General features: G+C 39.8%; 1 protein-coding gene across 9 annotated transcripts in view; it reads left to right on the top strand.

Annotated features, from left to right (window-relative positions):
• Positions 1 to 2,371: 2,371 nt before the first annotated feature.
• BCLAF1 (BCL2 associated transcription factor 1) overlaps positions 2,372 to 22,133 on the top strand; it is a 36,003-nt gene continuing 16,241 nt past the window's right edge. For 5 of the 9 annotated variants that reach the window (XR_014710785.1, XR_014710786.1, XM_084622870.1 and 2 more), the window contains exons 1-9: positions 2,876 to 3,024; positions 7,470 to 7,541; positions 11,356 to 11,478; positions 12,064 to 12,969; positions 15,875 to 16,546; positions 16,671 to 16,840; positions 19,667 to 19,772; positions 20,716 to 20,800; positions 21,428 to 21,603. Coding sequence is in view for 6 of the 9 variants with exons in the window: in XM_084622870.1 (XP_084478996.1) it covers positions 11,375 to 11,478; positions 12,064 to 12,969; positions 15,875 to 16,546; positions 16,671 to 16,840; positions 19,667 to 19,772; positions 20,716 to 20,800; positions 21,428 to 21,603 (2,219 nt within the window). In the remaining 3 variants the exon portion in view is untranslated. Of the gene's footprint in view, positions 2,513 to 2,874; positions 3,025 to 7,469; positions 7,542 to 11,355; positions 11,479 to 12,063; positions 12,970 to 15,874; positions 16,547 to 16,670; positions 16,841 to 19,666; positions 19,773 to 20,715; positions 20,801 to 21,427; positions 21,604 to 21,737; positions 21,903 to 22,133 lie in introns of those variants that run through there. The other 4 variants (XR_014710787.1, XM_084622867.1, XM_084622871.1 and 1 more) reach the window with 4 other exon arrangements.

The following is a 22,133-nucleotide window of genomic DNA, read 5'->3' as shown; positions in this document are numbered from 1 at the left end:
GGATGAAAACATAATTGATGTATCTCAGGTCTATCACTGGTTTTGTGGTGCATTTTTTCAGAAATTCTTCCCTGAGGTGGCCCATGAAGAGGCTGGCATATTGGGGAGAGATCCTAGTAACTATGGCTGTTTCCATGGTTTGGACAAAATGTTTGTTGTTAAATGTGAAGTTGTGGGTGAGGATGAAATGGATGAGTTTGGCAATGATTTTGGGTGGATTTCTGAACACTGTACATTACCTTATAGGTATTTGAGGCAGGCAGCAATGCCAACATGGTGAGTGACGGTGTATAGGGAGGTGACATCCATGGTGGCAAAGATGGTCTTCTGTAGGGGAGGTTGTGGAGTTTCTGGAGGAAGTCAGTAGTGCTTTGGAGAAAGCTGGTCCTTTGTGTGGATTGAGGATGGTTTCCTGACATTTCTTCAGACATGAGGGGTCTGCCTGGGTTCCCTGGTTTGTGTATCTTGGGAAGGGGGGAATTTAGGGAAGTAGAATGTACTTACCCAAACCCAACCAGAATAACAGGGCTAATATATCTATTCTGTGAAAGTGCCAACAGCTCTTTAATTCCATATATATATATATATATATATATAAATAAAATAAAAGAGACAAGATCCTCTACCTGCATAGTTTCCACTAGAAGCAGGACGAGGTATTCACTGAGAGCTGACTTAGATGAAAGAGTGCCATCTACTGAATCATCATCTTTATTTCTTTCCCTATAATTTGTCCAATCCATAGATTGACACAGCCTAATACTACTAGGTTTGTGAGACTAAACACAATCATAACGTGAAATGACATAGCTGGAAGAACAACCAGTCGGAGAACACTTCAATCTCTTTGGTCACTCAATTACAGACCTAAAAGTGGCAATTCTTCAACAAAAAAACTTCAAAAACAGACTCCAACGATAGACTGCTGAATTGGAATGAATTTGAAAACTGGATACAATTAACTTAGGCTTGAATAAAGACTGGGAGTGGATGTGTCATTACACAAAGTAAAACTATTTCCCCATATTTATTCCCCCTCCCCCACTGTTCCTCAGACATTCTTGTCAAATGCTGGAAATGGCCCACCTTGATTATCACTACAAAAGGTACCCCCCTATCCCCTCCCCCCCCGTAATAGCTCACCTTACCTGATCACTCTCATTACAGTGTGTATGGTAACACCCATTGTTTCATGTTCTCTGTGTATATAAATCTCCCCACTGTATTTTCCACTGAATGTATCCAATGAAGTGAGCTGTAGCTCATGAAAGCTTATGCTCAAATGAATTTGTTAGTCTCTAAGGTGCCATGAGTAATCCTTTCCTTTTTGCAGATACAGACTAACAGAGCTGCTACTCTGATAGCTGGAAGGGTTAATCTCAGGCTTTTGTACAGAAGAGCTAAACCTTAACACAGCTCAGATTCAAATTTTGCTATCACTTATGATGGAGTAAACTTGGAGTAACTCCACTGATTTCAATGGAGTTGCTCCAACTTTACACTGGTATCAATGAGAAAAACTCAATCCCTGTGCCCTGAAATCTCTTTGGGAGTGGGACTACATCATCACATTGTAATGTTGCAATGCACCATGCCATGCCAACACTGCTCTTAGACCTCAGAAGGGTCTTGACCATAGATCCTCAGAAACTCACCTTTAGAAATGTGAATATGTGAAGGAGCTCAGCTAACACATAAAACAGTGGTTCTCAAACTTTTGTACTGGTGACCCCTTTCACATAGCAAGCCTGAGTGCAACCCCCTTATAAATTAAAAACATTTTAAAATATATTTAACACCATTATAAATGCTGTAGGCAAAGTGGGGTTTGGGGTGGAGGCTGACAGCTCACAACCCCTCATGTAATAACCTCACAACCCCCTGAGGGGTCCCGACCCCCAGTTTGAGAACCCCTGACATAGAATATTCCTTCAGTCTGAACAACTGTTCTTCTGTGCACCAAGAACTTAGATGAGACCATGATGACGGAATCCATTTAAAACAGAACCTGCAAGAAGGCCACAGAGCGAAGACAGAAGATTCTTTTTAATGGCCTGAGTTAGTGCAGAAAAAAGGGCGAGGGAACTTTTTCCTGTGGAGAGGAATCAAAGATCAGAAGTAAGGGGCAAAAGTAAAAACCCATCAAATTAGTGTTATTTTATTATGTACTCAACTTTGTGGCATATGAATGCACTACCTACATTCAAGTATCACAATGAGCAGCCACAGTTCATGTTTGTTGCAGTGGCAGTGCTGCAACCCTTAAGGTGAATTCCCTCCTGCTCCCTCTTCTCACATATTATATTGCTGTACTGCAACAAAGCAATATGCAAACATCTGCTGCAAAAGCTACTGCAGTAAAGCGCCGTTGTTAAGAGATCTCGTTCCGTCCCGTAGAAAAGACTGATCGGATCAGAGAGTGCTCCTATCTGGCTCTGCTCAGCTTTACACAGAGCGAGAGAGCGCACCTTTGCACAGCTTCCTGTGGATGGGCGCAACCTTTCCCCTACAGGTAACTAACTCTCCTAGGGGTGGGGGCCCTTCCCCCTGCAGGTCACCCTACGCGGGAGGGAGACAGGATGCTGCAGGAGGAGTCCTTCCCCCGCAGTTACACTCAGCTAGGAGGTGCCATGGAGGGAGCGCGGCCCGTTCTGGGGGCCTCAGTGCAGGTCGCTCCGCGTGGGGCGGGACCCGGGCCCATTCCTTTCTGGTCGCTCACTTTCTTAGGATACGAACGCAGGCTCCCGGGTGTCATGTGACTGAGTTTACCGTCACCTGATTAATCCGGAAGCAGCGGCCTCCATCTTTGCTGTGGGCAGAGACCCGACGCCAACACATCAGTGCTGATGAGTGCGCGACTTTACGAAGCTCAGAGCGGAAGTGACGTGTCCTAGTCTCGCGCTGCCGTAGTCCTCCTCTCTCTTTTCTCTATGGTTTTCCCTCCCAGTCTCTTCCTCACGGCGACGGGAAATGGCCGCCGAGCTGCGATAAGGGAGCGGGGCAGCTGGGAGCGCCGCCCGCCAGGTGAGGGCAGAGGGCGGGCTCGGCTACGCAGGCGGCAGGGAGGGAACGGAGGGAACTGGGAGCCGCGAGGACCCGCCAACGCGCTGGCGGCCCCGCGCTCAGTGTCTGGCGGGTTTGTGTTTCCGCTCCGCGCGGCCAGGCCGCGGGGAGAAACTACGGGGGCGCCAGACCCTCCCCCCACGGGGAGCGCGCGCGCGCGCGCGGCCCGGGGCTGCCGCGGGCTCCTGGAGCTGCGGTGCCTTTGGCGGGGGGCCGCCCCGCCTCCAGCAGTGGGCCGGCGGCCTGCGCCAGGCCCGGCGGGAAGCGCAGGGGAGCGGGCGGCGGGGGCGTTATCGCCTGGCAAGCCCCGTGCTCTTCGCCGGCGCCTGCCGGGAGCCGTGCCCAGTTCAGCGGGAGCAGCGCTGTGAGCGGGCGGGGAAGCCGTTCAGCCCTGCCAGGCGGGCACTGCCGCGGGGGGAGGCTGCTCCGCGCTCGGCGCCTTTATCGTCCCCTTTTCCTTTTTAAAACTTGCATTTTTCTGTTTCCTCCGCTTTGTGAAAGAGCGACCCGAGCCGGGGGACCTGCGCTCTTAAGCGCGGGTGCCACAAATGCAGGGAGCGCCCAAGCTGAAAAGGGAGGTTTCAGTCATGTCCTTAGTCTTTGTTCACTCGGTGAACACTCGCCTTCCTTCTAATGGAGCAGCAGTTAGGTGCTTGTTTACTTAATGCACCAGCAGCATTTGTGAAGTCAGTACAACTCGGATAGCCGATTGGAGATTTAGAAGCAAAACTTTTAGCCCAACTCTTCCTTCTTTAAAGGAGTAGTTACTTTCTACTATAGAAAGAGCAGGGGGAGCGTGAAACAGAGCCTTCCTTGGCATTGCATAAAGTGGCTGTTTTTATGTTTTAAGGCAGTAGTTTTCAACTTGGGGTCTACCAGATGGCCTAAAATTTCCAAAGGATCTGCAGCTCCATTTGAAATTTTTTAGGGCTCTGCACATGAAGAAAGGTTGAAAATCACTGTTCTAAGAGGATGGTAGTGATTGCTCTGAAAAATAAACACACAGTTCAGACCACCACCAGCTCAAAATTATTGTGTGAGATTTGCTGATTAAAATACCTACATTACCATCGGATGTAATTTATGTGCTGGCAGGATTCCTCGAAACGTTATGGTGATGACTTGTAATTGCATGTTAAATAAATATAGGCTTCTCTTTATATTTCTACTTGTGTGCAATAATGTCTGTAGTGTATTGATTGCTGGCAGAATAAAGAAATCTTGTTACTACCAACATGACATCTAGTAACTTAAATGTACAAATATTTTTAAAATATCTTCTCATTTCTCTCTAAGGAAATAATGATTCAAATCAAATAGTTCTGGAGAAAGTCAATTTTATTATTTCACTGTCTCACTTTAATTTCCATATCTCAGTATTTCTTAGATGGACATGTTTTGTCTGTACAGCATAGAGACAATCATTTTCATTTTACTCCTGGGGGAATTCTGCACAAGAAATGGAGAATTCTGCATATAATATTTAAAAATTCTACATATTTTATTTGTCAAAATGACACTATAAATACTCCACTTTCAATTATTTTGGTAATTTATTTCAGAATACCTGTCAACAAGTATATCTGAAACAATACAATTAACAAAAAAGATTTAGGAAATGTTTTTGACTAAAAGATTCCTTACTAGGCATATTAACACTAGAATACAGAAACGTATTTCGCATACCCCTCAGAAGCAGTGCAAAAGCTTGGTGGGAGTCTGGTAACGGAGGAGCCGAGGGAGAGGGAAGTAATTGCTGGGAAGGAGCCTGGGTGTGAGCCTGGAGTGTTGTTGGGTGTGGATGGGAGAAATATGGAACAGATTTTTGGGGGGGGGGCGTGGATTGTTGGGGAGCCTTCCCCATGCAGACCCAGGCTGACCCCTAGCCTCTCCCCTTCAGTCAGGCACATCTGCCCCTGTTCCTATGTGTGTCTGCATCCCTCCTCCCCCCCCATCCTCATGGGTCCCTGCACCCCTGTCCCCATGCACTGTCTCCCCCTGTCCCCATGGGTCCATGCATCCACTTAGCTCTCCCACCGTCCCCCCATTCTCATGTGGCCATGCATCCCCACTCCTTTCAGCCCCTGCTCCAGTCTGTTCCCCGCCCCAGCCCTTCTGAATCCCAGTCTGTGACCCCCCTGCTCTGTCCATCCCCCCTCACCTGGCTCTGCAGACATGTTGCTGTGAAAAAAGCAGCCTCTGCTCTCTCCCTATCAGCTGCTGACTATAAGTATAAGTAAGGGCATAGCGAGCAGATCGAGGGACGTGATCGTTCCCCTCTATTCGACATTGGTGAGGCCTCATCTGGAGTACTGTGTCCAGTTTTGGGCCCCACACTACAAGAAGGATGTGGATAAATTGGAGAGAGTCCAGCGAAGGGCAACAAAAATGATTAGGGGTCTGGAACACATGACTTATGAGGAGAGGCTGAGGGAGCTGGGATTGTTTAGCCTGCAGAAGAGAAGAATGAGGGGGGATTTGATAGCTGCTTTCAACTACCTGAAAGGGGGTTCCAAAGAGGATGGCTCTAGACTGTTCTCAATGGTAGCAGATGACAGAACGAGAAGTAATGGTCTCAAGTTGCAGTGGGGGAGGTTTAGATTGGATATTAGGAAAAACTTTTTCACTAAGAGGGTGGTGAAACACTGGAATGCGTTACCTAGGGAGGTGGTAGAATTTCCTTCCTTAGAGGTTTTTAAGGTCAGGCTTGACAAAGCCCTGGCTGGGATGATTTAACTGGGAATTGGTCCTGCTTTGAGCAAGGGGTTGGACTAGATGACCTTCTGGGGTCCCTTCCAACCCTGAGATTCTATGACTGCTATGTATCCGGGTAGCCGTGTTAGTCTGTTTCCACAAAAACAACAAGGAGTCTGGTGGCACCTTAAAGACTAACAGATCGGTTAGTCTTTAAGGTGCCACTTGACTCTTTGGCTGCTGTGGTGAGCCAGCTGCCCTCTGTTCTGGTGCCACAGCAGCCCCTGGTGGCAAAGGGCATAATTGCAGTTCCTATCTGACAAGGTATTTTCTGTGGAGAAAAAAAATCCGCGGGGACATGAATTCTGTATGTATGCAGTGGCACAGCATCCTCCAGGAGTATTAACCGTCAGATAGCTCTGAAAACGTGTGTATGCAAGAGTAATCTCACAATGTTGAAAAATCTGAAAATATACACACAGTTGCAAGTTGAGGTACAGTGGTTCTCAAACTTTTGTATTGGTGACCCCTTTTGCAACCCCCTTTATAAATTAAAAACACATTTTAAAATATTTAACACTATTATAAATGCTGGAGGCAAAGCAGAGTTTGGGGGTGGAGGCTGACAGCTCGTGACCCACATGTAATAATCTTACGACCCCCCTGAGGGGTTGTGACTCCCAGTTTTAGAATCCCTGAGGTATAATCTCTGTCCATTGAGAAAGTAGCAAATGCATCATCATCAAATCTTTTCACTTTATTGTGTCCAAAAGCAACAAATGGGTGTGTGTAATTTCATATATCATAGTGAAAACAGAACGTGTAACTCTTCTACAGGCTTGCCTGCACATGGAGTTAGTCAGAATCTGACTTTTGCAAGAAGTGTCTAACTACTTTTGGAAAACAGCTGTATCTGAATAGGTCCATGTGTAGACACTGATTTGTGTGCCTTTTTTCCAAATTATTAAATAATGTTGGGATGCAGAAGCATTTATGCATCAATCCTACTTAACGTTGAAGTCCTGTGGAAAAATTCCTATTTAGTTGAGTTGGAATAGGAGTGAGCCCTTAATTTACATATAGCTGTGAGGTACTGAGATACCTTGGTGCTGTGGGTTGTAAAAATACCTAAATTGAGATCAAGTTCATTTACTCTGAGATGCCAGATACTGACTAAAACGTGATTCTGTTTCTACAAACCCAAATCTTTGTGTAGAATTTTTCTGTGCTGGACGCTTTGTACAGATCATGGAATGCTGAATTCTGGTGCAGTGTTTTCCTAATATGCTCTTTGACATTCTGATTCCGTCTGTGTAAAAACAAAATTCTTTAGACAATGAAACATGGTAGGTAGCAGATTAATTACTGTCCATATCTTTTATGCTCCCATAAGACTATAAAAGAAAACTTTATGAGAAAATATTAGGGATTTAAATGCCTGTACATGTTTTTGGACATTTCTGCATCCATACGTATCTAATATAGCCATATATATGTCTAAAAGTTTTATTAGGTGTTGCATAGAGACCTCCTTATAAAGTTTTCATTGATGTCATTTAAAAAGAGGATTCCAGTTAGACCCTGTATACATAGCATTTTCCTCAGAGATATTTTTGAACACATATTATGTTAAACAAAATTGTGCCTCATTCACATAAAACTTTTTAGGAAACTGAATAAGCATATCATTCAAAATCATTTTTGTTTTACAGGAATTAATATTTCTGAGAGCACATTTTCAGAATTTTAAAATCACTTCATTGATTAACATCTAGAGGCCTAAGGTAAGATTAACATTTGGTTTATTTCTGTCACTTTTATATTTCTAGTCTGATCTGAACCTGGCTATTTAAAACATGTAAATTGAATGGTTTAATCCTCCAGAGACTACAGTATTTGTGAATGTATGGCTAAAATGTTTAGTTCTAAAATTTCAGTATTCAATATGTTTTGCATCTAGTAAAATGTTCTGTGTGTGTGATGTCCAGTTGAGAATATGCCTAGTCCTAGAATGTAGTTTGTAAATGTATAATCAATAATGCTAAATAGTCACAGTGAAAATTTATGAACAGATTATTTCCATTTTAAGGATGCAATCACATTCTATTATGAATTCTATTTTTAATCTCTTATTAGTTGGGCTGGAAAAATTGATTTGACTTGAAAATTGCTAGGCTTACCAGAAAACTAAGGAGATTTTTTCTGTAAACTTTGAAGAAAATTAGTAAATCTGGTCATAAAATGTACTACTATGTAACTTTCCGTGTAGCCTGTGAAAGAATTTTCAGTGAGATTTAACTATAGTATTGAAGAAAATTGGTTGCAATTAAGCAGTTTGATTAAAAAAAAAATTAACAGCGTTAGAGTATGGCTATAAGTGCTACAGTGGCATAGCTGCTATACTGCGGCTATGCTGCTGCAGTGTAGACACTTCCTACATTGAGAAAATGTTTTTTTTAATCGATGTAGTGAAACCACCTCACCAAGAGGTAGTAGCTAAGTCAAAGGAAGTATTGTGTTGATCTAGCTGCATCTACAGTGGATGATAGGTCGTCCTAACTACATTGCACAGAGTGTGAAATTTTTCACAGCCTTGAGTGAAGTAGCTAGGTCGATGTAATTTTTAAGTGTAGACCAGGCCTATGTATGAGTAGTTTAATCATAGATGGCTGGCAGTAGCTTAGAGAGAACATATGAGACCTACATTTCATCTGGGTAAACACATTTTCCCGAAGCTCAAGTAATAGAGGACTGCCTTTTTGGAGTTAAAAGACTAACGTTCTGGCTTTTGCAAGTTTGTGTTTTATCTAGTTCTATGCACAATTGTTTTGTAGCCTTGGATTTATTTCAGAATGGTAATTGGGTGTTTTTCTGCAAATTACAAAGAAAACTCATCAACCTGTGTTTAAATCACAAAGTTATCCTGAATGTAGAGCCACTTAATAGCAGTTCTTTATTTATAGTGGAACCGTGATAGCCTTATGTTCACTCGCCTTATAATTTAAAAAAAATTCTAATGTGGCATGAAAGTTTTGTTATGGATGCTTCTGAAAGCATGCAATATGTTTGAGTCCAGTTAGCTTAAAAAACACTTGATTGGAAAACTTCAAACTTACATAGTGTTACATGCCAATTTTTAAAAAAATGTTAAGAGCTTGCATTGCATAAAGTGTATACTGGGCTAAGAGAAATAGAATAGAAATGGAATACCCTGTGGATTGTGCCTACTCTCTTTAGAGCAGTTCAAGGCAGGGGGAGCTGCAGACTTGAACAAACCTAAGAAGCTCCAGAGCTCTGTAGTGCAGTGTAAGGAACTGGAAATCAGAACCCCTGTGGAGCTGCTAAACTCTACACTGACCATGTTTTTGGTTTTTCTGTTAACTAACAAGAAGCTGTGAACTTTAAAGTTGCTGGTTTTTATATATATGCACTCACACACACAGCATTAGAGTAGAAAATTAAATATTAAGGGAAGGTATGTATACATTTAAATATGCTTATAGTTCATAATCTTTTAAATATACATGTGTAAAATGTCTCAGTAAAATGTAAGAGATTGCATAAACTGAGTAAAAAGAAAAGGAGTACTTGTGGTACCTTAGAGACTAACAAATTTATTTGAGCACATGTACTTTTAGCTTATGCTTAAATAAATTTGTTAGTCTCTAAGGTGCCACAAGTACTCCTTTTCTTTTTGTGGATACAGACTAACATGGCTGCTACTCTGAAACCTGTCATAAACTGAGTGTTTTTGTGTGTATATATATATACACACACACTTATAACAGTTCACTTTTATACTGTTATGTGCTTAGGTTTCTTTAATTGGTAAAGATCCTTGTGGAGAGCGAGCAGGATGTATATGCACAGTAGCAACTTTGTTAAAGTTCACGAAGTTTTTGTCTTTTATTTTTATATATCTATATATAAATGGGTGTGTGACTGACTCCAACATCTGAAAAATATACATAGGTGCATGACAGAATATCCTTGTTTTATTGCACTTGTATTGCCAATAATAGATAAAGGTTCGCTTTAGGCTTTTACAAAAGGGTTATATAAAGTGTCAGTATCGATACATTTTATCCCTTTGCTTTAACTTATTTTAAATCATTGTTAGCACTGCTGATTTTGGACTCTGAGGCACTGAAAACCAGAAGCTCCAAACTACTTGCCAGGAGTTTCAATTCAAGTCAGCACTCAGCTGACGCTTTCTCTCAAATGAATACAGTTCAAGTTGAGTTATGTTCAAAGGAAAATGATATTGAAACAAAGTTATTCTGTTTTTAACAGAACATAAGGAAATTTGAAATGCTAAACCGGAAAGAACTAAGTTGTGTGTGGGTTTTTTTCCCTATGGCTGATGTTTTTTTAAGATTATATCTAGCCAGGATCGTTAATTTACACAGCTAATAGTCAGTTGCAAATTGTTTAGTTATACCCTAGGTATCTTTATTCAGTTAGTTGCTGTAGTCTTAAGAAACTTAAAGCCCATAACAATTTTCATATTAATTTGTAAGAAAATTTTAAAAAATGAATCTTTAAAAAATATTCTTGATTGGAGGAGATGTGATTGAGGCTATGTAGCTTTAGTCCACATGAATGAAGGGTAATACACACAGCTTAAAATTATTCTTTCTCTTAAACAGAATGCTGGGTGTTTCTTCATGTCTTTTTTTTTTAAGGGTCAGCACATATCAGGTTGTGCAGCTCTGGAGAGAGCTGTAAGTTTTGGGTGCAAAGCTTGCTTTTGTGCTTCCAGCGGTTAGTAATATTTTTTTAAAGGCACATATTGTATAGATTAAAAAAAAAAGATATTTTACTTAAACTGGCAGCTTTGGTGCAAATTCTCATCTGTGTTTGAAGCCTTAGAAGTAGCTCAGACTCATACTGTGAACTGAAGAAAGAAGGTAGTTTTTCTTTAATGCTACTTCTCCCATATAAATTATCGTTTCCATTCAGTGGTGAATAGATTTAAAAAAAAATCTTTAATCTGATTTCACACTTCTGAATTATTTTAAAGTTTTCACATGGAGAATTTTGAATTGCTCAGGATGAAGACAACTTGTTTAAAAGTGAGATGAAAGGGAAATTGTCAAAATTGCATTAAATTGGCCTACGGTTTACATTCAGTGCTTGATTGCAGGTACAAAACACCTTCCAAGCTGCTACCACATGTCACTTGTCCAAAGCTGGAAAAACATGTTGACCAGAAAACCTCCCCTTCCTTATCAAATCTTTGAGTGCTTGCTGAGGGGAGAATTCTTTTTCACCCTGGTCTCTTTCTCCTCCCGCCAAAAGCTCTTCCATCCAAATAGTTAGGACACACGAGATCTGGGGTAGTGGCTTGACAGCATCGGTAATTTAAAGAATCCAGATGGTCTAGTCAGTCTTCGATGTAATCTTTTTCATCCCCAAAGTGCTAAAGTGGTATTTACTTTTATATAGTTAGATTTTTTTTTTCTAGTCAAAAATATTTTATTCTCTTTCTATTAAGAGCCTGATTCACGATATAACAGTAAGATTCACTAATCAGGGCTACATGAAATCTAAATGTTTTCCCTTTCACTTTTTTTCACTGTTCTTCCTTTTGATTAGAAGCAATCCACTGAAGAAAATGGGTCGATCTAATTCTAGATCTCATTCTTCAAGATCAAAGTCCAGATCTCAGTCCACTTCTAGGTCAAGGTCCAGATCACATTCTAGAAAAAAGAGATACAGGTAAATTGATGGTACTTTAATTTATAGTTCTTTGGGCTAATTTGATTTAATGTTGTGGTGTTTAGTTGCTCTTTTCTTTAATATCTCCTCCACTTACATGTGGTCTTCAACAAAAGTGAATTTGGGACCTTAGTTCATCTTATTTGAGTTCAGCTTAGTTTTAATTCATCTTAGATGAACTAGATGTTAGTATTGTTGCTTTAATCATTTAGTGCCTCACTTAGTTTACCCTTGAACTTCTTCAAGGTGTACAACAAGATTGTAATTATGCTTCCTGACTTTTTTTTTTCTTTACGTGGTATTTCATTTGTGTGGTCCCGTTCCTGATGGCTTGTCACTCTTACATATAGCTTTTCAAATCACAAGTAACTTGTAGTACTGACTTAATTTGCAGCATCAAACTGCTGGTCTTTTTATTTGATAGTTTATTCATAACATAGTCAATAAAGATGAATTATAGAGTTAATTTCTCATGTACTTTTAGTGTATTACCAACAAATTGCATTTGACATCGGGTTTTAGTATATTTATTTATCTTAAAGGATTTTTGAATTGTCATGTACTAACTTTTTCTTTTAATTTTAGTTCTAGGTCTCGGTCTAGGACCTATTCACGATCTCGCAGTAGGGATCGTGTTTATTCTAGAGATTATCGCAGAGATTACAGAAATAATAGAGGAATGAGACGCCCCTATGGTTACAGAGGAAGAGGTAGAGGGTATTATCAAGGAGGAGGTGGTAGATATCATCGTGGAGGTTACAGACCCGTCTGGAATCGAAGACACTCCCGAAGCCCTAGGCGGGGTCGTTCACGTTCCAGAAGTCCAAAGCGAAGGTCTGTGTCTTCCCAGAGGTCCAGGAGCAGATCTCGTCGATCTTACAGATCTTCCAGGTCTCCAAGGTCCTCTTCATCTCGTTCTTCATCCCCATACAGCAAATCTCCTGTCTCTTCCAAAAGACGTGGGTCTCTGGAAAAGCAGGCTAAGAAAACTGAGGGAGCTCCTTTGCAAGATAGCCCTTTAAAAAGTAAATCACAGGATGAACAGAAAGATACATTTGAACATGACCCATCTGAGTCCCTTGACGACTTTAACAAATCATCAGCAGCTTCTGGTGACATTTGGCCTGGCCTTTCAGCATATGATAACAGTCCAAGGTCACCCCATAGTCCTTCTATTGCCTCCCCACCCAGTCAGAGTTCATCTTGCTCTGATGCCCCCTTGCTCAGCACAGTCCACTCAGCTAAAAACACACCTCAACATTCACATTCCATTCAACATAGCCCTGAGAGGTCTGGCTCTGGTTCCCTTGGAAATGGTTCCAGTCGCTACAGTCCTTCTCAGAACAGCCCATTGCATCACATCCCTTCAAGGAGAAGCCCTGGAAAGACAATCCCTTCACAGAGTGCTCCACGTGAGGAGGCTCGAATGCGCTCATTTTATCCCGAAGTTGGGGAACAGGAAACTGCAAAGGGTGGAAAGTTTCTAAAAAGGTAAGAACTATACCTGTAAAAGTTTTGTTGAATCCTAAAATGTCCCTGTTTATTCTGTTGAACTTCATTTATTGAACCTATAAGCCTCCTGAACTGCCGCATGGAACAGCCTTGACTACTTACTAATTTCAGTGTAGTTATGCTTAAGCTTAACACATGAAGAGCTTTCCTTTTTATTATACTTTAAATTCTTGGTTTAGCTGTATCCTTGTGGAACAGTTAGTTGTCCCTTTCCTTTACAGTGTATTTTTATATGTTCTGTTCACTAGTAGTATCTATAATGGCTTCATAAGAAAACATTAAATGGGAAGGGTGTAGTATATACCAGGTGTCTTCTGATTTTTATTTGCTAAAAAGAAAATTCTGTTCAGACTGACCTTTCATATCTCATAGAATGAAACTGTCCATTCCGCCCCCTCCCAGAAAATGGTTTTAAGTCTGTGTATGAGTTATGAGGAGTCCAGATCTTGGACTGGTTGGTTGAACTGAACTATGTCTACATGGAGGAAGGACTACATTAAAACAGAATGTATTTACATATTTTCCAGCTGACATCAGATGTTTAGGCATATATTTATAAAGTTGACACTTGAGATTTTTTTGATTATCAAATGTTCAATTTCAGAGTTAGAACTCTGAATAAAAATAAAGCTGTAGAAATCTTACTGAAAATGGACTGTTAACTTTTTGTCTGATTTCTTATAAAAATGGATTGAAAAATGAAGCAATCTGGCTTCTGTCCATGCTGTTTATGGAACTGAAATTAAATTGTTCCATCACTGAATTGCTATTCATAAATGTACTTATAAAGGCACCAGGATTCAGATTTTCCCATAAGTAAATACATTGCTGCCAGTGAGTATATTGGAAACTACTAGCATGAAAATACTGTATTGAGATAGTGCGAGCTGAATGAAATAAACATTAATTTTTAAATGCATTCAGCAATGTTAAAGGAGTTAGGCTAGGTCTACACTTAAACTGCTACAGTGGCACAGCTGCAGTGCTGCACTGTAGACACTCTATTTATGCCAAAGGGAGGGGTTCTCCCATTAGCGAAGATAATCCACCTCCCTGAGGCTATATCTACACTGAAGATGCTACAACAGCAGCACTGCAGTTGTACCATTGTAGCATTTTCAGTATGGTCACTACTTATGCTGCCAGGAGGGGTTCTCCTCTCAGTGTAGGTAATCCATCTCCCCGAGAGGTAGTAGGTAGGTGGATGGAAGAATTATTTTGTTGACCTTGCACTGTCAACATCAGGGGTTAGGTCAACCTAGCTACGTCTCTTGGGTTGTGGATTTTTCACACCCCTGAGAGATGTAGCTATGGTAGTGTAAATTCCCAGCGTAGACCAAGGATTGAAAAGCCAGTTTACATAGTTGTTCACAGTATTCCTGAAGTCTTAAGCCTTCTCTGCACTACAAAGTTTTGTTGGCAAAAGTTATGCCGCTGTAATTAAACCACTGTTGCATGTCCACACTAGCTCCTTGTGTCGGCAGAGTGCATCCACACTAACAGCTCTTGCATCGACACAGAGAGCAGTGCACTGTGGTCGCTATCCCACTGTGCAACTGGCTGCAAGGTGCTTTGGGAAGGGTTTTCAATTCCTCATGGGGCAGGTACAGTGTCACATGATGCAGGTTTCTAAATCCTATCATTCCAGGGGCATCCTAATAGATTGTCCACCGCTTTTTCAACTGAAGAGTGGGGGTGGGTGGGAAGGGAGGGAGAGGAGAGTGGTGTGTCTGGGGCTGGAGAGACAGCAGGCTGACAGCCTATCCTGAGGCAGGGGGAGGGGAACAGCCCCCCATCTCTGCTTGGCACAGCAGTCTCTCCTGAAGCAGCCCGCTCTGCCTGCTTACAGTTCTGTGATTCCTTCTAAGAGTTCTACAGCCTCCTGAGCAGCTCTCCGAGGAATGTCAAAGCAGCACAGCAATTCTTTTCCCCCACCCCTCCTGCAGCAGCAGTCTGCCTGCCCCTGTGTTCCTAGTGCAGGGCAAAACAGGAGCATTCCATGTTAATGATTTGCTCTTTGTTCCCCAAACAGAGCAGTACACCCAGGTGTCAGATACTTCCTGGAGCTTTGAAAGGGGAGGGGCGCATGCCTGCAGAACAGCAGAAGTCAAAACAGGGAGCAGAGCGCTCATGACAGGCTTTGTGGGATACTGGTGGAAGCTAGTTATGTTGACAAAACAAACTGCAATGTCTACACTGTCCCTTTGTCGCTTTAACTTTGCTACAAAAAGTTTTATGCCCCTTGTTGAGATGGTTTTATTTTGCCGCCAAAAGTAGCTTTGTAGTGTGTACGCCTCCCCTGTTTTGTTGGCAAAAGACCGCTTTTGCCAACAAAACTTTGTACTGTAGACAAGGCCTTACCGTGACTAATGACTTATGCCAATACAGAATTGTGGATTTCTGTTACAAGCACAGCAAGATTTTGAAAATGGTTTTTCATTTTTGTTTTTTTAATGGTACCCTTTTACTTTTGTTGAAAGAATTGTCCCTGAAATGTCAGGATTCAAGAGTAAAATGCAAACTGAAATACTAAACTTTCTATGATTCTCCTACAGACAAAATGACAGGCATAAAAGTGTTCGAAGCTGGGCACCAAATTAAAATGCCCCAAACCACTAGTTTTAAAAATTCCAGTTGTCAGTTTCTAGGAATTTATATAGAAATCTATTTTCATATATATTTTTTTCCAAAGGATAGCACATAAGTGGCTGTGGATGTAATAATAATGCTGTGCAAAAAAGTATATGCTGAACAGTTGAACTACTCAGTGGAATTTGTTTTTATGTTGGTGATTTTGTGATACTGAGGTGACTCAGAAGTGAAATGCAAATGAACTGGAATGAATGCAATCCAGAGTTACCATCCTCTTCTTTGCTATCCACAGGTACACAGATGAAGAGTCTAGAGTATACCTGCTTGATAGGGGTAATACCAGGGAGAAAGAGGCCCAGAAGGAGAGAGGATCAGAAAAAGGGAGGACAGAGGGAGAAAGGGAATGGGAGGATCAGGAAGCTTTAGATTATTTCATTGGTAAGGATGCTGGGAAGCAAAAGTTTAGTGACTCTGAAGGGGAGGAGACAGAGGAGACAGAGGATTATGGACAGTTCAGAAAATCTGTCCTCGCAGATCAGGGTAAAAATTTTGCTACTGCATCTCACCGGAATGCTGAGGAGGAAGGAACCAAATACAAATCTAAAATTTCAATGAAGGGCAATAGAGAGAGTGATGGATTTAGAGAAGACAAGAGTTATAAACTTAAAGAGACTGGCTATGTAGTGGAAAGGCCTAGTGCAACAAAAGATAAGCACAAGGAAGACGACAAAAGTTCTGAGAGAATAATGGTGAAGAAAGAAACTCAGTCACCTGAGCAGGTAAAGTCTGAAAAGCTCAAAGAACTCTTTGATTACAGTCCCCCTCTACACAAGAATCTGGATGCGAGAGAAAAATCCACCTTCCGAGAGGAGAGCCCACTTAGGATCAAAATGATAGCCAGTGACTCCCATCGTCCTGAAGTTAAGCTCAAAATGGCACCGGTACCTCTTGATGATTCCAATAGGTAAATTATCCCAATTTACAGTACAGAGTTTACCAGAGTTCCTCACCCACGTACAGAGTTTACCGAGACATTATTTAAACCACTGGTTTCTTTTGTCTCTCTTTTTCTTGTTGATGCATTTTAGACCAGCTTCCTTGACTAAAGACAGGCTGCTTGCTAGTACGCTTGTCCATTCTGTCAAGAAGGAGCAAGAGTTCCGATCCATCTTTGACCACATTAAGTTGCCACAGGCCAGCAAAAGCACGTCAGAGTCATTTATTCAGCACATTGTGTCTTTGGTTCATCATGTCAAAGGTATGTACTCAGTTTACCACAGCAAATACCAGTATCAGCATTTAGAAAAATGGTCAATTACAGATAAACCTGCTTAATGTCACTAGTGAAGAGACAACTCAATTCTCCGTTTCTTCATACTGATTTATTCACATTTTTTTTTGCCTTTTGAGAAGAGCTCATCTTAAAATAACCCCCAAAAAGACTGCACAGCTAGTCCCAGAAAACTATAGCAGTAATACCAATTTTGTATATTTTGATAAACTGTATTATACAGTGAAATAAGCTGTGGACAATTTGTGAATTTTTGCACTCAAGTTTAAATGTTCTGTATTTAATAAACTGTATATTGGCCAATGTTTAGATTTCTTTGAGGTTGCTAATTCTCATGTTTAGTGATTGTGATTTCTGTTGGCAAATTACTCTATATAATGTGAAAATTCCATAGAATCCTTTGACTGGGACGTCCCAGTATCACTCTTCAGAAAATATTTTTTTAAAGAATGAAAAGAATAAAAACTATATGCAATAAATATACAAAAATAAAAGTAATGAAATTTCATCTTGTTTTCATTCTTTATTTGGCAGTTTATGTGACACCGGAGCATAAAATTTCATACTTGGCTACTTGGCACTGTCCAAATTCATCCCTCTTAAATGAATTATTTACTAATTCTTTTCTGATTGAGCAACAGTTATTACCATTCATTATCATTAGGCTAAATCAGTTCATTGGGAAGCATCCCAGTAAAGAGGGATGATTTCCTATGTCACGATTAAGCATAAAATACTCTGCAGGCTCATTAGTCAGAGACTCAGTATTGTCTGAAGGAGTACAGTCCTTTTGTCTGACGTGTGAGGACATTTACAGAGTTTCTGAAATGAGCACCAACTTTTTTTGTTAGCAAAGCACTTCTTATTTGTTGCCAAACATATGTCGTCTTCGTCATCTTGCTTAATGAACTAATAAAGACAATAGACCTTGATGATGAAAATTGTTGGTGTTTCACAACAGAAGAGGGAATTGAGTTTCTTAAATTTCCTAGACTAAGAGCCACCTGATCAGATGACCAATTTTAATTTAACCGTAGTTATGCATTCATTATTAAGATACTTTAGATGTGCTAAATTGATGTGCTGAACATCCAAAAAAGTGCTACATAATAAATAGCTAGAGGGGCCAAGGCTTGGTACTTTTCTGAAATTTGAGTTGGTTGCAAACTAAGTATTTTTGCAAAGAGGATTTGTAGAGCAGTTACAAAGGTTGTTTAATAAAATAATCCTTTGCTAATTACTAGCTGACTACATATTGACATTTGAAACCAAAGTATCTGTTCTCTTTTTGATATGTCAGGGATTTAGAGCTTGATCCTACACTGAAGTCAGTGGCAAAGCTCCCATTGACCTACATGGTGCAGAACTGGGGCCTAAAGGGGGCATTGTTTCTAAATCTCTTGCATGTTGATGAATGAATAGATGACTTAAACTGTCTCTGTAAATGTGATAGGTGGAGTTTAACATCTGGCTGGGAAATGTAACTGTTTATCAACCAGTCTGTGGCCAAGTTATTTGATGTGTGTATACCATATTTTGTTTCTAAAACTTGTAGCCTTTCTGCACACTTCAAAATTACTTTTTTGTGATCAGATTTTAGTAACTTTTCTTTTTTTTAAAGAACTGAAGTTTTGATTCATTATTGGTGTGATGCAACTGGTCTGAACAGCTCTTTATTAATATAGAGCTGAAAATGCCCAGTGATGTTTTCTTTTTCATTGTAACTAGGTCCTGGAATGTGTTTTGAAATGGCAAAATCCATGTTACAAAAGTAAAATAGCTGTTGAAAGATACAGATGCAAAAACAGGCAAAGTTGAACCTTCTGTCTTCCTGGCAAAAATGGCATAAAAAATGAGTTGCTAGCTCAAATTCCTGGGTTTGATGGAATTATGATTGAGGCACTACCCTTGTAGTGGCCGTTTCAAGTTTTAATGATTGGTTATGAGACATGTGCTGGATGTTGGGCGGTAAGTTGATACAGATGTATGTTGACCTGTTAAGCAGATAGCTTGCTTCGTATATAACATTTCATAGTTGATGACTTTATATGTCTTTCTATTTTATATTTAAACATATTTGTTGAGCTGGTCTTTAAAAATTCAGTGTTGCTATTACGAATTTTAACTGTCTCAAAAGCCAAAAGAAAATTTGTTTGTTAGAAAAGCTGTCAGGTTTGCCAAGATGCCAGATGCTTAAATGAATATATTCAGCTGTAGGGCTGTTAATTGACTTCGATAATTTTATCATCTCTGTTTCTAAAGGAAAAGTTGTATTCTTTTAAGAAATACCTTACGTTTAATAAGTCTACATGTAATTCTTGATGCATAAATTGTTTAAATGTTCTGTCAAAACTAATTGTGTTCAGTTAAAAATTTAAATTTATTTGGAAATTCTTTGTTCCCTGCAAATACTGACTCAAAATAACTTCATCTGCTCCTCTGGGCAAAGTGTAAAGAAGGAAACCTAAACAGCTGCTCCTTTTCCTCCGTCAGAGGAAAATGTGTCAGTGAAAAGGGAAGAGTCTGACTCTAATGAGTTTGTGGTACTTGAATTAGTTCTAGTACTAGCAGGGCATACCTGTGAGGAAGCTTGCAGTGGTGTTGTGTGCTGCTATTATCTGCTCGTTGAGGCTACAAGAAGGGTAAGAGTGGGAAAAATCCTCTAACGGATTTGCCTCTTCTGATAAATTTTTTTTTTTTTTTGCCTGCTATGTACCTTTCTGTCACGAATGGAAATACTTATGTAGGTGAAATTTAACTAACTAGAGAGAATTTTTCCTCTGTAACCAACAGAACAATACTTCAAGTCAGCTGGAATGACCCTAAATGAGAGGTTCACTGCATATCAAAAAGCTACTGAAGAACATTGCACCCGGCAAAAGAGCCCAGAAATACACAGGTATATGCCAGTTGCATTACTAGATGCTGCTTATGTCAGTGAAATAACAAATTATATTTCTTATAAGAACCCCTACATGCTTTTCTAATTACCTCTGAATTCTTCACCTGAGAGAGGCATGAACTGGTCTGAGCACAGGACTAGGAGCCTGGAACTCTGGATTCTAATCCCAACTCCAGCTGTATATGTGGCTTTGTGGCAAGTCTTTTTGTCTGCCTCAGTATCTCTTTTGGGCTATACTTACCTGCCTCCCATGCAGTATTGAGCCTTAAGTAGTTTGAAGATGGAAAAACACCACTTGCGTGCTTATTATTCTCATATGTGAGCTAGTTCATATTATGACTTCATCATTAACATTTGAACTGCATTAATAATTTACAGCAGTTTGAAAATAAAAATCTGAGCTGCATTAGTGCCTGAAAGGTAAGCAAAGGTAGGGCATATGTATATGATTGCTAACCATTGGAATTAGTTATAAAAGGCTGCATACCTTATTTTGAGTATATGTTACATGTCTGAGGTTAAATATACTGTCTCTATAGTCAGTATTCTGCATCAAAGAAATGCTTTTGAACTATTTTTTTATTTTCTACTTTTAAAAGGATGTTATTAACTGCTGTTTAGCGTAAGGTAGTTTTAACGAGTTGATCACTTTTACAGAGCTCTTGAAATACATAACCCATTAAGGCTTTTACATCTTTAAAAATAGGGGAAAAGCAAAATGTCATAATTGCATATGTTATTGGGCAAAACCAGATTTTTAATTATCTGAATAGGTTTAAAGGGATTATAGGGAACTAATACTGTAAATAAAAAGATCATGCTACTGAAAAATAGAGTAGTTCTTGATTTCTTCGTTTTCTCAGACGTCCAAAAGAAACACAGGAAGCCATAAATGATCCCCTGAATCTATGGCTAGACACTTTTTTTATTTTACATTTAGGAGGATTGACATCTCTCCAACTGCCCTGAGGAAGCATACCCGTTTAGCAGGTGAAGAGAGAGTCTTTAAAGAAGAAAGTCAAAAAGTAGGTTCTGAGTTAATATTAAATTGATATTCTAGATTTAGTAAAATAATGTGTATTTCCTTTTGAGTCTAAACTTCAAGGTGGAGTATTTTTCTTTTGATTTGTATTTATAGCCCAAAAAGTATTTGGAACTAGACTATTTCTCATCTCTGGCCTTGGACAAAATATGTTAGATTCCTTCCAGTTTTCCTGATTTTGTAGCACTTAGCCGATCCAAGGACTAGAAATCAAGAAAACAGCTCATTTGCAGATGTTGTAGCTGAATTAATCAGATGCAGTTTATGCTGTCCTAATAACATAGTTCTTCAGAATAAGTTGTACTAAATATTAATCTACCCACACAAACCTGACAGTTCGCTTGTAAAAATAGATCTCCCTGGTGATTTGGTGGAACATCTTCTCGGAAGCTAAATTCCTAGATAGTTTTAAAAAATCATCAGGCATAGACATAAAAGTCAAACAACTTTCTGTCATTAAAAATCAACTAAATGTTCTGAAGAATGTTGAAACTAGGCAAACTATTATTTCTTTAGAAATTTGGAGATAGAGTAAATGGGAGACCAACTTCTATCTCTTCTGGATTTTTCCATTTTAAAATGCTGTTCCTGAAATCTGTTCCTTTCACAGGGAGATAAAAAATTAAGATGCGATTCTGCTGATCTTCGGCACGACATTGACCGTCGTAGAAAAGAGCGAAGTAAAGAACGAGGGGACTCTAAAGGTTCCAGGGAAAGCAGTGGATCAAGAAAGCAGGAGAAAACTCCAAAAGATTACAAGGATTACAAACCTTACAAAGATGACAGGTAAATACTTGAACTTTCTAAGTAGGTTTTTTAGTTTCTAATTAGCCTTTTGTAATTGTAAGCTTAATTGCTTTCAATTTTCACTGTGTAATGGAACATTTAAATTTAAACAATTAAAATTATTTGTTTTACAGCAAAAATGTATTATCTGTCTTTTACACGGCTTATGGTGGATGAGGACAAAAACTTTGGAATAGCAAGCTAACACTGAAAAAAAAATGACAAATTAATCTGTCCTATTATCCAGGCTACATCAGGAGGTTGGACTTCAATGCAGTACATTTCTGTAAACAGTTTGTGTAAGAACTTTGGTTCGTTATGCTTGATTCCGCACTTTTTCAACTCATAACACCCAGAGTATGAGGAGAATTACTGATATCTAGGTTTAACATGGGTGAGAAGGGAGACGTATTTATTTTTCTAAAGCCAGTGGGCTGTTTTTAAGGAACAATGTTAGTTTTTAATAGTTATGTTTCAGTGGATACTTTATAGCTGTGGTAAGAGATATTTCAGGTATGACCTATTGGGTG

The sequence above is a fragment of the Lepidochelys olivacea genome (genome assembly GCF_965140295.1).
Source record: "Lepidochelys olivacea isolate rLepOli2 genome assembly, chromosome: 3".
Taxonomy (NCBI): Eukaryota; Metazoa; Chordata; order Testudines; family Cheloniidae; genus Lepidochelys; species Lepidochelys olivacea.
The sequence above is the reverse complement of the archived record's forward strand: the minus strand, read 5'-3'. Positions and strand labels throughout refer to the sequence as shown.